This window comes from Callorhinus ursinus, unplaced genomic scaffold (genome assembly GCF_003265705.2).
Source record: "Callorhinus ursinus isolate GAN/ISIS: 27379988/994484 unplaced genomic scaffold, GSC_fseal_2.0 scaffold15, whole genome shotgun sequence".
In the NCBI taxonomy this organism is placed as follows: domain Eukaryota; kingdom Metazoa; phylum Chordata; class Mammalia; order Carnivora; family Otariidae; genus Callorhinus; species Callorhinus ursinus.
This window is the reverse complement of record NW_027397077.1, coordinates 45,327,765-45,342,761: the sequence shown is the minus strand read 5'-3', so window position 1 is coordinate 45,342,761 and position 14,997 is coordinate 45,327,765. Positions and strand designations below refer to the sequence as shown.

The 14,997-nt window shown below is 43.8% G+C and overlaps 1 protein-coding gene across 1 annotated transcript in view; it reads right to left on the bottom strand.

Annotated features, from left to right (window-relative positions):
- Nucleotides 1-270: 270 nt before the first annotated feature.
- Nucleotides 271-14,997, bottom strand: part of RPN1 (ribophorin I) — a 27,987-nt gene continuing 13,260 nt past the window's right edge. The window contains exons 4-10 of the mRNA XM_025885731.2: nucleotides 13,343-13,552; nucleotides 11,574-11,766; nucleotides 7,079-7,178; nucleotides 5,716-5,854; nucleotides 5,356-5,475; nucleotides 1,977-2,222; nucleotides 271-882 (exon numbers count right to left, since the gene is read on the bottom strand). Of these exons, the coding sequence (XP_025741516.1) occupies nucleotides 700-882; nucleotides 1,977-2,222; nucleotides 5,356-5,475; nucleotides 5,716-5,854; nucleotides 7,079-7,178; nucleotides 11,574-11,766; nucleotides 13,343-13,552 (1,191 nt within the window). The 3' untranslated portion in view covers nucleotides 271-699. The remainder of the gene's footprint in view (nucleotides 883-1,976; nucleotides 2,223-5,355; nucleotides 5,476-5,715; nucleotides 5,855-7,078; nucleotides 7,179-11,573; nucleotides 11,767-13,342; nucleotides 13,553-14,997) is intronic.

Genomic DNA, 14,997 nt, shown 5'->3' with positions numbered 1-14,997 from the left:
TTTTTCATCCATCATTGTGTCCTTAAAGCCTAGTAGAGCATGTGATGCAGAACAGGTAAAAGTGTAAGAACAAAGCCCTCGCTCCACTACTCTGTTCGGCAACCTTACGTAGCCCACTTTTACCTCTGTGGCCTCAGTGTTCTAACATGTAAAACAGAGGCAATGCCTGCCATGCAAACTTGCTCTAAGAAGCAAATCCACTATTTAATGAATAAAAAGCACTACTATCCTCAAAGTTAGTATGTTATGAGACGTGATTGTCACCAGAACAAATGTTCACAGTCCTTGCTTTATTTTCATTTGGCCACACACGTTTAAAAAAAACAAACATACACTCGCAAAATACCCAAACATCGGGAATTAGAAAGGCAAAAAACAAGGGGCTTATGGGCTGAAAGGATATCCTAGGCTTCGGAACAAAACAAAACCAATCATCTACTGAAAATTTCTTTGTTCAAAACACAAAGATATTTTGTTTTTAATGGGATTTTTTTTTTTTTTTAAGGAAACTTTTAAAGACAAAAACTAACCTTCTTGTGTTGCCTATGGTAGGGCCTGGCTTCACTTCCTTGAAGGCCTTTTGTAAAAATACAGATGCCAACATTCAGTGGCCTTGATGGTTGCCTTCCCCCCTTTGCCCCCAACCTGCCATCTGAAAGTGCAGCACCTCGGGCCCACCCCGATGGTAATGGTCAGGGGCTACAGAGCATCTAGGATGTGGTCGATCTTGGTGACCAACTCCTGCCGCTTTCCAGAGATGAGCTTCTCATTCTCAATGTACGTGTCTTTCTTGAGCTTGCCGGCCACCAGCCGCTCGGCTTCCACCGCGGACTTCAGCACCAGCTCCTTGACCTGCGCATCCAGCTTCTGCATCTCGCTCACCTGGCCGAGGCAAGAGCAGGGCAGAGCTTGAGAGTGGTCCTCCCACCCACACTCAGCAGGGCCCACCACCTCCCATGCCTACAGACCCTGGGGCTCCCAGGGCAGAGGGCCTGGCTTCCAATGCCAGCTCCACTTTCTGTACCTTTAAGCTCTGACCTCAGGCCTCAGCTGTACGGGAGGATTGTGAGGATCAAGTGGGAACATAGGGGCAATCCTCCAGCACAGTGCCAGGCACACAGCAGGTCCTCGAGGTACGTTTATCGTCTTCCCTTTGGCTGGCCAAATTAGGTCCAGGGACTCAGTTGGGCAAAACTAATGGCGGGGGTATGGCAGAGAGACTGAATGACTCCCCTGTTATCACCAGCTGGGTGTGAGGCTGAGGACTTCACAATCATAATCATTCAACATTCAACAATTACTGAGTGAGCCACAGTGCTAAGCACAAGTCCAGGCTCTGGAAAACCACAGTCAAGACAGATGAGGCATCTGGCCTTCAAAAAGCTACCAGGTAATACTCGAGCACATAAAGAGAAGAGCTGCAGAAAGAGGTAGGTGCTATGAAGAACACAGGGTTAGGAGAGGGAGTGCTGCAAGTGGCGTGTGGAGAGGGGGATCATCAGGGCCTCTGAAGGGCACCTCTGGGGAGAAAGGGGTCTCCTCTTCCTTTATAGGTGACAAGGACTCACTCACAAAGCAGGTCCCAGGGCAGGGCTCTCAGGACTTTACATGCACTAACTCATTTCACACTCACAACATGGTGAGGTAAGTATTGAGACATGAAGAAACGGAGGCACAGAAGTTAGGTAACTTGCCCAGGTTGACAAAGTCTGAATCAAATGCCTGATTCTAAGTCTAGGTTCTTCTCAGCACACACAAGCAGCCTGGAGCCTTGCCCAGGGTGGCCTCCGGGAGAGGCAGCTGTCGTTCTCAACAGCGCCCATGTGGACAGTGACGTGGAGGCTAGCTAGCAGAGCTTTCCGAACCCAGCCCGTAACCAAGACCCCCAAACTTCTCGTTCCACTGTAGGGGCTAGCTCCACAGGACAAACCAACAGTGAGCAAGAGCTGCGGGACTCCGGGACGGCAGACACTTACTTTGTCGCACAGGTCAGAGCCCTCTGTCTTCAGCCTGGACTGTAGCAATGCAATCTCACTGGTCAAGGCCTTGTGCTCTGTCTCCAGGCTCTTCCTGCCACTGTTGAGAGTGGACACATCCCGCGACTGCTTGTACCTATTGACGGTCTCGTCAAAGTGACGGTAAAGACCTATTCTCTTGTTGACCAGGGTCAAGACCTGCTCCGTGATGCAAGCCACCTTCATCCTGGCCTCCGCAGCTGGATCCTGGGGGGGGAACATCATAAGTGACAACATCCAGGCCTGAGCCTCCCAAAGAGTACCCACCACTGGCTGTGCAAACAAGAAAAGCCATCTTCCTGGAAAGTCAGAGAATCAAACCTTTGCTGACACCAAATCTGGACCAGTTCAGCAAAGTGCAGGACTGGGGACATGAAGATGAAGACGACATTCACTTCAAAGCCCGGCAGGGCAGAGAGAGGATGGGAGAAACGAGATTAAATGCTAGAATACACCATGAAAGGGATAGGTGAGGTGCTAAAGGAAGAGAAACCTCCGTGTAGGTCAGGGGAGGCTTCCAGGACATTTATTATGTCTCTCTCCTTAAAACCTTCAAGAGTTTCCCAGGGCCTAAAGGATAAAGCCCAAGCTCCTTATCCTGCCATTCATGACCCTTTAGATGAGGCTCTACATACTTTCCAGAATTCTCGCTCATCACATGTCTACTTCAGACAAGCTCTAACTTGGCAGCTCAAAGGCCAAATCTGGTCTGCAAATGGTTGATTTGGCTCATAATTTTTTTTTTTCCTCAGTAAATTATCAAAGCTTTAAGATCAGGAAATGTATATACAAGAAATGACCCGTTCATTCAGTGAAGTACTCTGCAGCTATACAAAAAAAAAATAATAATGAGGGAAAGCTCTATGAACTGTTTTGGGTAAGTCTCACAACCTGTTTAGTTTAAAAAAAGGACAAAACATATATACTTGTGCTACCTTTTGTGCAAGAAAGAAGAGGAAATAAGAATTAAAGTATCTGCTTATTTCTGCAAAATAAATCAGGAAGGATATCCAGAGACTGATGAAATTGGTTATCTACAAGGCAGGGTTTTACAAATTCATAATCAAAGTTAAATACTTACAGTGCCAGAGGGAGAAACTACAACAAAATTCAAAAAAAAAAAAAAATGACCCTCATTGTATTTCAAATGAGTTAACACCGGAAAACTCAGCCAATTACCTTGGAACTCAGTACTCTGACAAGATATTCTCAGTCTAGAGACAAAAAGAACTGCTAACAAATCTTGGGACTCTACCTGATATGTCTGGTGTTTCCGGGGGCACGAGTGCAGCAATTCTGAAACTATTTTGTGTGTTTACAGAATTCAACAAATGAATAAACACACTGACGCTGGGATCCAGGAGAGAAGGAAAACTGGTGGATGAGAGAGGACAGCAAGAACCCTGTGACGTCAGACTGGAGTGAGACATCCGTGTTAACTGCTACCGTAAATCCCATACATCTCTCCCCAGCTCTGTCTGCTGAAAGGCCCAGACACAGCGACACCCAAAAAGCAATGATCACACCTAGTTCCCAGATCATGCTCTCTAGGTACCATTTCCACATTGAAAGGAACCAGGGCTGCCTGGAGAAAGTAGAGAATATGCCTGACACATGCTGCTGGGCCTGACAATAAGGAAGTGCTCGAAAAAATGAGGAGACATGACAAAAATGGACCAATGTGGGATAATCTGAGCATCAAAATAAGTAATACCAGTGAACAGTAGCCCACAGAGTAAGGAAGGAAGCCAGGAGTCCCAACAGTAACACCCAGCCAACCAGTCAACCAGGAAGAGAAGCTTCTCCTTCCAGCACAATTCCTTCCAGTAAGGAATCACAATTTTCCAACCACCACACTAACAGCAGATTCAGACAAGAATCAATACTAAATGCTAGGACTAATAGGTGAACGTATATGAGTATTTATATAGCCTCAAACAGATCATACATTAATTGCAAAGAGAAAAACGGTAACTTTAACATGAAGAAATTAGGCAGACATCAACTTAGCCAAGTAAGGACGGTTAATAACATTCCCAGCACTGGGACCAGCTAACATCAGGTACCCCTGAGGGGATGTGCTACAAATATGGCACCACTTTATAGCACTCTTGCCAAAAATGCATAATCTCAATTTAATCAGAGAGAAACATATGATACATCTAAGTTAAGGGATATTCTACAAAACCGGTCTCTACACGTCAGATATGTCAAGGTCATTAAAGACAAAGAAAGGCTGACGAGCTGTTCCAGAATAAAGGAGACAAAGGAAGCGTGACAACTAAATGGGATGCATGACCCTCAGCTGGATTCTGGAGGAAGAAAAACAATTGCTAAAAAGGTTACAGTCACCGGGACAGTCTGCCAAATCTGAACACAGCTTGCATGCTGGTTAACAGCATTACAGCTACATAACATTTCCTGAATTTGATCATTCTACTGTGGTTATGTTAAGAGAATACTCTTGTCCCTAGGCTACATGCATGCTTTAATACCCAAGGGGGTAAAGAATATAAATGTCTACAACTTACTCTCATATGGCCCAGGAAAAATAATTATGTGTCAAGAGAGAAGCCAAATGTCAAGTGCTAGTCTAGGTGAAGAGTATACAATCGTTATTTTTACTATTCTTGCAAAGTTTCCGTAAATGTGGAATTATTTTAAAGGAAAGTTTTAAAAAGACAAAAGCAGGGGCACCTGGCTGGCTCAGTCAGTGGAGTGACTGAGTGACTCCTAATCTCAGAGGTTTGAGTTCACGGCCCACACTGGGTGTGGAGCCTACTTAAAATAAAATTTAAAAAATAAATTAAAAAAGGAAAGCAGCATTTATAGCTTAAAAAGTGGAACTATTTCATAATAAAACCTACACTCAGCCCTTCTGTATGACAAGGCTTGCGAGCAGCTGCCTCACTGGGCAGCCTGTCTATGGAACCAGCTGGATCAACGTCTTTGCTGCATGTACCCTACTGCTCCCTATGGGTTCCACCAAAGCCCTCCCTGCCACTGCACAAACTGTTCCTTCCAGCTTAATGCCCTTCCCTACTCTGTGGTCACCCTCCTCAGGACAGCCCCACCATGAAGCATACACTGCCGGCTGCCCTGTTTCCACAGCACTCGCCCACCAGCGGCAACCTGCCTCACATAACACCACAGCAACAAGAACAGGATCTCTCTCTTTACAGTAAGGATTAGCAGAGGCCACAGGCAGGGGAGAGGCTTCTGGGCAACAGGGTTCTGCCTCGGGCTTGTTGAGAGGACCCCCGTGCTCAGTAAAGCTAACAAAACACATTATCAAGGACACAAAACAACTAACAAATGTAGGAAAAAAGCCAAGGGGTACCTTTGTGATGGAAAAGTCCAGCCTGACGTAGATGATGACAGTGAAGAACAAGATGTAGAAAGCAGCCACCACCAGCAGTGGCTCCTGCAGCATGAGCACCTTATTGAACGTGTAGTGGACCTAGGGGAGAGAACAAGGAACATGGGCTTCCACAGGCCTGCATGGACTCAGACACCCGGGGGCAACAGAGGGGCCTCAGCAGGCCCACGATCATCCAGGCTGCCCCACCCACCCCCAGAGGTGACTGTGCTCAAACCCCTGCAGCCCAAGAAGGGAAAGATAAAGACAGGCAAGTCCATGGCTGCCAGGACCCCATACTCTGGGAGGAAGACACAGAAGGCAGACCAGTGGAGCACTCACCACGATGTCCTGAATGTGCTGTTCCACCAGATTTTTCTTATAGGCAACAATCACAGGGCGGCCAAATGTGTCTAGGTAAGTGTAGTGCAGCTCATCTGGGGCCCGACTGATTTCATAGGGACTGTCAACTTGGATGTTCCTGGGCACAGGTAGGAATGAAATACAGCCTAAGACAAACTGCACTGACCAACAAGGTTTATTTAGGGCTGGAGAATTCTAAGGCTCAGGGGGCCTTTCAGGGTCACTAAGTTCCTGCTCCACTCTGCTCCCCTCCTGCCACCAGGGACCACCAGACCTCCCGAGACAGCTGACCTGCTGCCAGAATACCCCGAGTATTAGACCACTCTCCCACTGAGGTAATGACCGTCTCCCTGCTAGTGCTCCCTTGTTCTTGCTAGTGCTCACCAGTACTGGCCAACCCCTGGAGTCACACAGCCCACACAGCCCTCCTGTGCACTTCACCCAACAAGAGCCTCTCGGGGACTTGAAGAGGCCCCTGAGAAGTTACTCCAGAAGTTCTTTCTCCTCACATGACACAGAACTTTTATAAGGTACAGTGGGACATGTCCCGTTTTTGTCTGCCTGGATCCACTCTCCCTCCTCCAGGTTCTCACGCTCTAGTTTTGCTAGAACTCCCTATCCCCCATAGGAGGAACAATCAAGGTGCCGATCCTTCTGGTGACCAGAGTGGGCACGTGACCCAAGAGAGGGCAAACAGACGCTCCCCTTTGAGATGAACCTAGAGCGAAGTGACAGAGACACACATAGGTGTTTATCCCTCCTGCCAAGGGCAGGTCCCCTGTGAACAACTGTCAGTTTCCACCAAATGGACTCCCAGAGATGCTCTGGCTCTGCAACTTATGCTGCCAATGTATAAGTGACTTACCCTTCCAAATGCACTCCTTTCTGCTTAAATTGGCCAAAGACAGCACTACTGTTTGTAAGCATGGAACCCTAATACACCATCAGGACGCCCCTTTCTGAACCCTGGTCTAACCAGCCCAGGATAAAAGAAAGCCATTGTTCCATTGCTTTTCTTTTTTGTATTAACACAGCACAAGGGCTACCTGGCTGTCTTGACTCCGCATTCTGTCCTGTTGGAGATCATCCCATCCCATTTGGATGCTGCACCTGTCATGCAGAGGCATTCTGTCTGGGGAATGTATTTATCATAAATAAACCTTGTGCCCTCATTTGAGTCTAACTTTTCTGTTTAAACTCCAGTCAGAAAGTCCCTACAGACCTCTCAGTCAAAGCTATGTGCTGAGTACCTACTCAGCACCCCCAGAACATAGCTTCCCCTTGAGGTACAAGGACACTACCAGAGAAATGGGAAGCAGAGGAAAGGAATAGTCACACTCACTTGGCCCCTTCGGGCAAGATGATCTTCACTGTCAGAGAATCTATCACTTGCTCATCAAACACATGGTCCACGAACCTCATCTTCAGTGCATACTGGTCACCTGAAGAAAGACAAACACGTGCAGGGATGTGAGAAAATGACACAGGAGCTAGGGGGAAGCACAGGGTACAAACACTCTCATCTTACACAGAGGAGGAAAGAGATGCTACCTAAAGTTAACGGACTAGGAGATTCTGGGAGACAGAGGTGATACCGGCAGCATACTATGGGTCTTCCCCAATTTTTACATAAAGACAGAGCAACTAGATAGCAAAACCAAAAACGCATGGAGCATTTTTTACAACAAAACTAGGTAAAACAAGGATCTCCACGAACCCCAAAATACAAACGGGGAAGTTACAAAACACCAACAACACACAACGCGCACATTACTAGTGTCTGTAAAGGAGAAAGTAGAGGGAGGCAACAGGGCAAGTGACAGACCTGAGAAGAGCCCCAAACAGGCCACCACGCTGACTAGAGAAGGAGGCAAGCCAACTGTAGAAAGCAGCTGGAGCTCCGAGGAGTCCTCCCCTGACCCCACATGGTGGGCGAGCAAAACACGCCCACAGACCTGTGAGTCTAGAGCAGTCTAGTCCCTGAGAACTTGGAAAAGCCACCAGAGCTCTCCTCCCAGGACAGCACCCTAAGTGGAGGAAAAACTGCCAGAAGAAAATCAAAATATGATACTAAATCAATAGAGAACTGGCAGTTACGATACCTCCTCCTAAAAACTCACATTAAAAATGAACGGGGGTGGTGCACCTGGGTGGCTCAGTTGGTTAAGCGACTGCCTTCGGCTCAGGTCATGATCCTGGAATCCCGGGATCGAGTCCCACATCGGGCTCCCTGCTCGACAGGGAGTCTGCTTCTCCCTCTGACCCTCTTCCCTTTCATGCTCTCTTTCTCTCATTCTCTCTCTCTCAAATAAATAAATAAAATCTTTAAAAAAAAAAAATGAACAGGGGGCCTGGCTGGCTCGGTTGGCTGAGGGACTGCCTTAGGCTCAGGTCATGATCCCAGAGCTCCAGGATCGAGTCCTGCATCAGGCTCCCTGCTTCTCCCTCTGACCCTCCCCTCTCGTGTTCACTCTCTCTAACAAATAAATAAAATCTTAAAAAAAAAAATGAACAACAGAGGGGTGCCTGGCTGGCTCAGTTGGTAGAGCATGCAACTGTTGACCTCACGGTTGTGAATTTGAGCCCCACATTGAGTGTGGAGCCTACTTAAAGTTTTTTTTTAATTAAAGAAAACTGAGCAACAGAAAAAGGGTGCCCCTCACTCTCAGGGTAAGTTATATTTTTAAAAGCTACCAAAAAAGCGAACATCCCAAGAGAAAATGAAAACATGCCAGAAATTCATGCCACAAAACTGATTAAAACTCCTCCTGCAGGGCACCTGGGTGGCTCAGTTGGTTAAGCATACTACTCTTGGTTTCAGCTCAAGTCATGATCTCAGGATTGTGAGATTGAGCCCTACATCAGGTTCCATGCTCAGCATGGAGCCTCCTTAAGATTCTCTCTCTCCCAGGGCGCCTGGGTGGCTCAGTCGTTAAGCATCTGCCTTTGGCTCAGGTCATGATCCTGGGGCCCTGGGAGCGAGCCCCGCAACAGGCTCCCTGCTCCACAGGAAGCCTGCTTCTCCCTTTCCCACTCCCTCTGCTTGTGTTCCCTCTCTCACTGTGTCTCTTATAGTACTAAAGGTACTATAAAAATGACACAAGTCATGAAAGAATATAAACCAGAATTATAAAAATTCAGAGAAGTGACAAAATGCAGGGAAAAATTCAGGAAATAAATTTTAGAAAGAAAATAATTGTTTTAGAAACGAAGGATAAGCTAAAAGGAATAGAAATGAATAAACACAACAGGTAATGTCTCATAATAAAAAGTAAAAAGTAAAGTTTTCAATGAAGGAAAGATTCGAGAAACTGCCAAATATTGAAAACAGGCAAAGACTCAACATAGAAATAAAAGGAGAAAACTTACAAAAAGGTTTCAAAACTGTAAGTTGAAAAAACATAATGCAGACTCAAGAATAGGAACATGGCAAACAGTGCCAAACGTGTTCCAGAAAAGTATTAGATTTTAAAGAAAGAATCCCTTTCAATATTTATATAAAAAAACTTATAAAGGGGAAAAATTAGATCATCACCAGACCTTGACAGTGACATTTTATACCAAAAAAAGTAACGTATTTAAGATATTCAAGGAAAGACATATGAGCCAGTGATGTTATATTCCTCAAAATGGCTTATATGCACAAAAGGCACAACCTGTTATCAACTATCAATATGTGAGAACTCATTCCCATAAGCCCACCCTAAGGAATCTACTAGAGAATGAGCTTCAGATCATCAAAATGACTAGAGCTGTCAATGTAAACACTGACAGGGTAAGCATTAACTACAGCTACTATAGAGGTAAATCTAGAGTGAAAAGGGGCACCTGGGTGGCTCAGTCGGTTAAGCGTCTGCCTTTGGCTCAGGTCATGATCCCAGGGTCCTAGGATGGAGTTCCGCATCGGGCTCCCTGCTCCTCAGGTAGTCTGCTTCTCCCTTTCCCTCTGCCCCCCGTTCATGCTCGCGCTCTCTCTCAAAATAAATAAATAAGATCTTTAAAAAAGGGGGGGAGCACGCTGTGTAATGGCTATTTGTTCTGACAATAGATATACAGTATACACACAGCACACCAAAATGGGGTAGAATGGGGAGGGGATATGCCAAAAATAAACTCTTTTCAGTAATCATATTGGCAGTGGTAGTATGACCATTTTTTATTCTGAGACTGCTGTGTATTAGGTGTGGGATAAAACAATTAATTGTGGAATGCTCTAATTCTGTCACCTTCTCTGTCCTTCAGAAAGAGGACTCTCGATATGGAATTAGATACAGATATAACATAGGAGCAAAATCATTACAGTTCACACTATTAAGTAACTATATAAACTCATAATTTTTTTACACATAGACATAATACACACCTAGCTCTGTTAACTGAAAAGGCCTAGACTCTGACCAAACTAAGAACAATATGCATTCCTAGTTCTCAGACTGTGGTCTTAAAACACATTTTTCTACAAGAAGAAACTAGGGCTTTGAGGAGAAATGGCTGATTCCAGGTCTGAGACAGAAAATATAGAAGCTGGGGGCGCCTGGGTGGCTCAGTTGGTTAAGCATCTGCCTTCAGCTCAGGTCATGATCCCAGGGTCCTGGGATCGAGCCCCATGTCAGGCTCCCTACTTAGCGGGGAGCCTGCTTCTCCTTCTGCCTGCCGCTCCCCCTGCTTGTGCTCTGTCAAATAAATAAAATCTTAAAAAAAAAAAGAAAAGAAAATATACAAGTTAGGCCAAGAATGTCTTTCATAAGACATCAAGGAAGGTAACAGCTTTCAATATGCAAGAAACACAGAAAACACAGGAATACTGAATTGCACTTTAAGTAAGGAGTCAGCAAAATCCAGACTGTAGGTTACACTGCAAGTGGCTCACGTTCTTCAGCAGATAAACTATAAAAAAAAACCAAACAAACAGATGGAGAAAGGAACTATGGATTAATAGACTCATAAGACATCAAATTTTTTGAAAAGGGCAAAACTAAAGTAGAGATTCTAGAGACACACACTTGGGTGATAAAACTGAACAAAGTCAAGAAAGTGGTTACTAAAAGGATGGTAACCACTATTGTGGGGAAGGAAGAGGTACATGGAGAGCTTTCTGGCTGGCTGGCTCAGTTCAATTTCTGGGCCTGAGTGGTGGTTCTGAGGTGTTCTTAAAGTCATTTACTGAGCTGTACATTTGTGTGGTTTTCTCTATTTAATTTTCTATCTAAAAGGTTTAAAAAAAAAAGACAAAGAAAATATGGCAAAATGATTATAATAATTAGTTCTGGGTGCCTGTGTAAATGTGTTTATTATTCTTTGAGTTTTTCTCTTTATTTTTTTTTAAAGATTTTATTTATTTATTCATGAGAGACAGAGGGGGAGAGAGAGAGAGAGAAGCAGAGGGAGAAGCAGGCTCCCAAGGAGCAGGGAGCCCGATGCGGGACTCGATCCCAGAACCCTGGGATTATGACCTGAGCCGAAGGCAGACGCTCAATCATCTGAGCCACCCAGGCGCCCCTCTCTTTATTTTTTAAAAACCTCAAATTAAAAGAATTGAAGCAGTTCCATCTTATGATGGAACTGGGGGTAAGAAGAGGATTTTTACCAGACTGTTCGAACTGACTACCAAATGCATGTTATTACAATAGTAACTTGTCCCCACCCATTAAAAAATTGTTCCTAATATCCCAGACTTCCAAAAAATGACAATACTCTTCCTATCAAAAATGACTGGCAACTGCTAAAAAAACAAAAAAAACACACACACAAAAAAACCACCACTAGAACAAAAATGCAGGAAACGTAAGAAAATGATAGTCTCTCCCCTTTCTACTCCCTAATTACTAAAGACTGACCCAAATTATAGAGGTACTCATAGCTTGGGAGGTTGTAGCCAACGATGTAATGGGTCTTCCACCCGCCAAACAGAGGGAAGCGAGGCCGAATTTCCATCTCTACAGAGTCATCCAAAATAAGGAGGTGGCTGGTGGAAACATTGCCAATCTCGTCCCGGTAGTAAACGTCCTGGGCAGCGGCAGGGAGGATGGTCTGCAAGAGAGGGGACACACCTTCTAAAGCCCCCAGACACTTACTCACAGGAGATGATCCTAAAGACAGAAAAGACTGTCTGCGCCAAGAGCCTCCCCATAGCACTATCTAAGTAAAACAGTCCCCAAACTGGGAACAACCCAAAAAGAAGTCTAACTAGCCCCCCCACACCCCAGGCTTCAAAATTTTTGGATATTGCATCTATTTCTCAATCATGGTAGGTCAAAAGCCAATTCTCCTAAACAATAAATAATGAAGACAATCATAAATACCTTTATGAATACTGAAGGATTAATACAAAGATAAAGATAAACATAATCTCTAAATTACTCTACAGGGAGAGAAACTAAAATTGGGGAGAAATTACATCAAATCGCTAGGTGGTAGGGTTATGGAGGGGTTTTTCCACCTCTTATTCTTTACTATAGCTTTCAAATCTGTAAGAGTATTTTCATAATCAGGAAGAAACAATTCTAACACTTCATTCACATAACAAGCCCTTCTATAATATGAAGTACAGATGACCCTTGGACAACACGGGTTTCAATGTGCAGGCCCACTTATATGTGGATCTTTTTCAGTAAATACAGTAAATACTGTAAATTTATTTTCTCATGATTTTCTTAACATTTTTTCTCTAACTTATTTTGTTACAAGAATACAGTACATGATACATACAACATACCAAATATGTGATAATGGACTGTTTATGTTAATAGTATGGCTTCCAGAAAACAGGAGGATATTAGTAGTTAAATTGTCAGGGAGTCAAAAGTTATATGCAGATTTTCAACTGTGCAGGGGGCCGGTGTCCCAAACTCTGTTTTCCAAGGGGGTTTTCAACTGAACATGTTTTCAGTTTCCGACTGTACATGAAAATATAAGATTTCATTTATAAGACTAAAAATATATAAAACTTCATGTACAAGATGATCAAGTATCTTTTAAAAAGAGCATTATAAAAGAAAGGAAATATGAAAATATGAGCAATATTAATTCTGGGGGGTGGTCTGGTTTTTCCTATTATTCAAATTTTCTTTAAAAAACATGGCCTACTGGGGTGCCTGGGTGGCTCAGTCGTTAAGTGTCTGCCTTTGGCTTAGGTCATGATCCCAGGGTCCTGGGATGGAGCCCCACATCGGGCTCCCTGTTCCGCGGGAAGCCTGCTTCTCCCTCTGCCACTCCCCCTGCTTGTGTTCCCTCTTTCGCTGTGTCTCTCTCTCTCTAATAAATAAATAAAATTAAAAAAAAAAAAAAAAAAACATGGCCACTTTGGGGCACCTGGCTGACTCATTCGGTGTAGCACGTGACTCTTGACCTCAGCACTGGGAGTTCGAGCCCCATGGTGGGTGTAGAGATTACTTAAAAATAAAATCTCTTTTCAAAAGAAAAAAATGGCCTACTTATACAAATGGGGGCATTTTTTTTTAAGATTCTTTCTGTTGGTTCTAACCCTGTGAACTCAACTACTTGAACACCAATCGATCCCAAACAACGGTCCATATTTAGATACTTTCAAAAAGCTAAAGGGCAAATGTGATAAAACGATACTTTCTCCCCTTTGCACATCCCATACCTTAAATGAGCGGATGGAGGCTATTCCACTATCTGGCTGTCTCTGGTAATCATAGCGTGAAAAGGGTCCCTTCAGCACAGCCCCTGTGTGCTTCAAGTCCACATTTTCTTCCACAGCAATGTTACCCCAGTGAGAGACCTCGATCACTCGGGTCATGCTGGTGATGGTCAAGAAAGGGCTGTTGTTCTCATAATGTACTTTAAAAGTATCCTGGAGAGAAAGGAAACAAGTAGTTCCAAGTCTGGGTGACAGATGAATCAACATTAGTTTCAAATACAATGGAGACAATCCATACATCAGCAAGAGAATGGCTCAATTATGGTGTATCAAATGCACTCTGTATTCTAAAATGACGCTTATTACCAGGACTTTTTAATGGCATATGGAAATAAATATTCATGATGTATTACTAAATGGAAAAAGAGGCTACACAAAATTGTTTTAGGTTCCAACATAAGTATCGTTTGTATTTTAAAAACAAAAACTTCTACATGCCACTTATCTTACAGACTACAGGAGGAAAAGAACAAAAAGAACCTGAAATGAAATATGGCAGAATCCCAACACAGACAGGAAACAGAATTCTTAGGTTGTTTCTACTTTCTCCTTGTAGTTTTTGTTTTCAAGATTTCTACAACGAGCTTTTTAAATTGCCTTTTGAATAATTTTTGCAGTTTTGAAAGAAAAAATCTTAAACTATAATAAAGAAAAATTCTGACAAGGTATATATATGATCTCATAAAGACATAACGTCTACCCAATGAGCTAGCAAATGACCTCAAAACTGAGGATGATTCATAGCACTACTGGATTTTTTCTAACACGGAGAAGACTTACCCAGAAAAGTTCCCAGATGATAACTTGTTCAGCTAACATGTATGGAGCTAAAATATGTGTCAGTCACTCTTTATGAGGGCTAAACAAATGCATGTTCATTTAATCCTCAAAACAACACAATGAGGTAAGACTACTCATCTTGTTTTGCAAATTAAAAACACCGAGGCCCAGTAGTTTTAACATATTCAAGGTCATAAATAAATCTAAGTGGCACTACTAGGTCTTCAGGTCTTCAACTTTTTAGCTCTGGCTGCACACTCCTCCACAGTCAATACTGCATCCCAGGGAGCCCTCAGCGAATTAAAGGAGTTACCTTTGGAAATTCCTCCACTTTGCCAATTTCCCCACTTAAATTAGTACTAAATCTTTCTAGTCACTAAGTAATATAAATGCCCTTCTATGAATACACACATGGAACCTTAGAAATGGGATCTAAAAGGACAGAAGGATCAGGAAAACACCCTTCCCCAAAAGTCCATGAAAAAGGACATTTTATTAATTCTCAGAATTAAGAATCCATAGATTTTTAAATGTTCAACTTCATCCATAATCATATTTGATAGTATTTAACGCCAATATTGATAAGGATACGAGGAAACTAGCAGTTTCTGACTGCTGGTGCCATAATAAATTGGCTAAATCTTTTGAAAAACCACTTGGCGACACATGTCAAAAGATTTTTAGGGGCGCCTGGGTGGCTCAGTCGTTAAAGGTCTGCCTTCAGCTCGGGTCGTGATCCCAGGGTCCTGGGATCGAGCCCCGCATCGGGCTCCCTGCTCCGCAGGAAGCCTGCTTCTCCCTCTCCCACCCCCACCCCC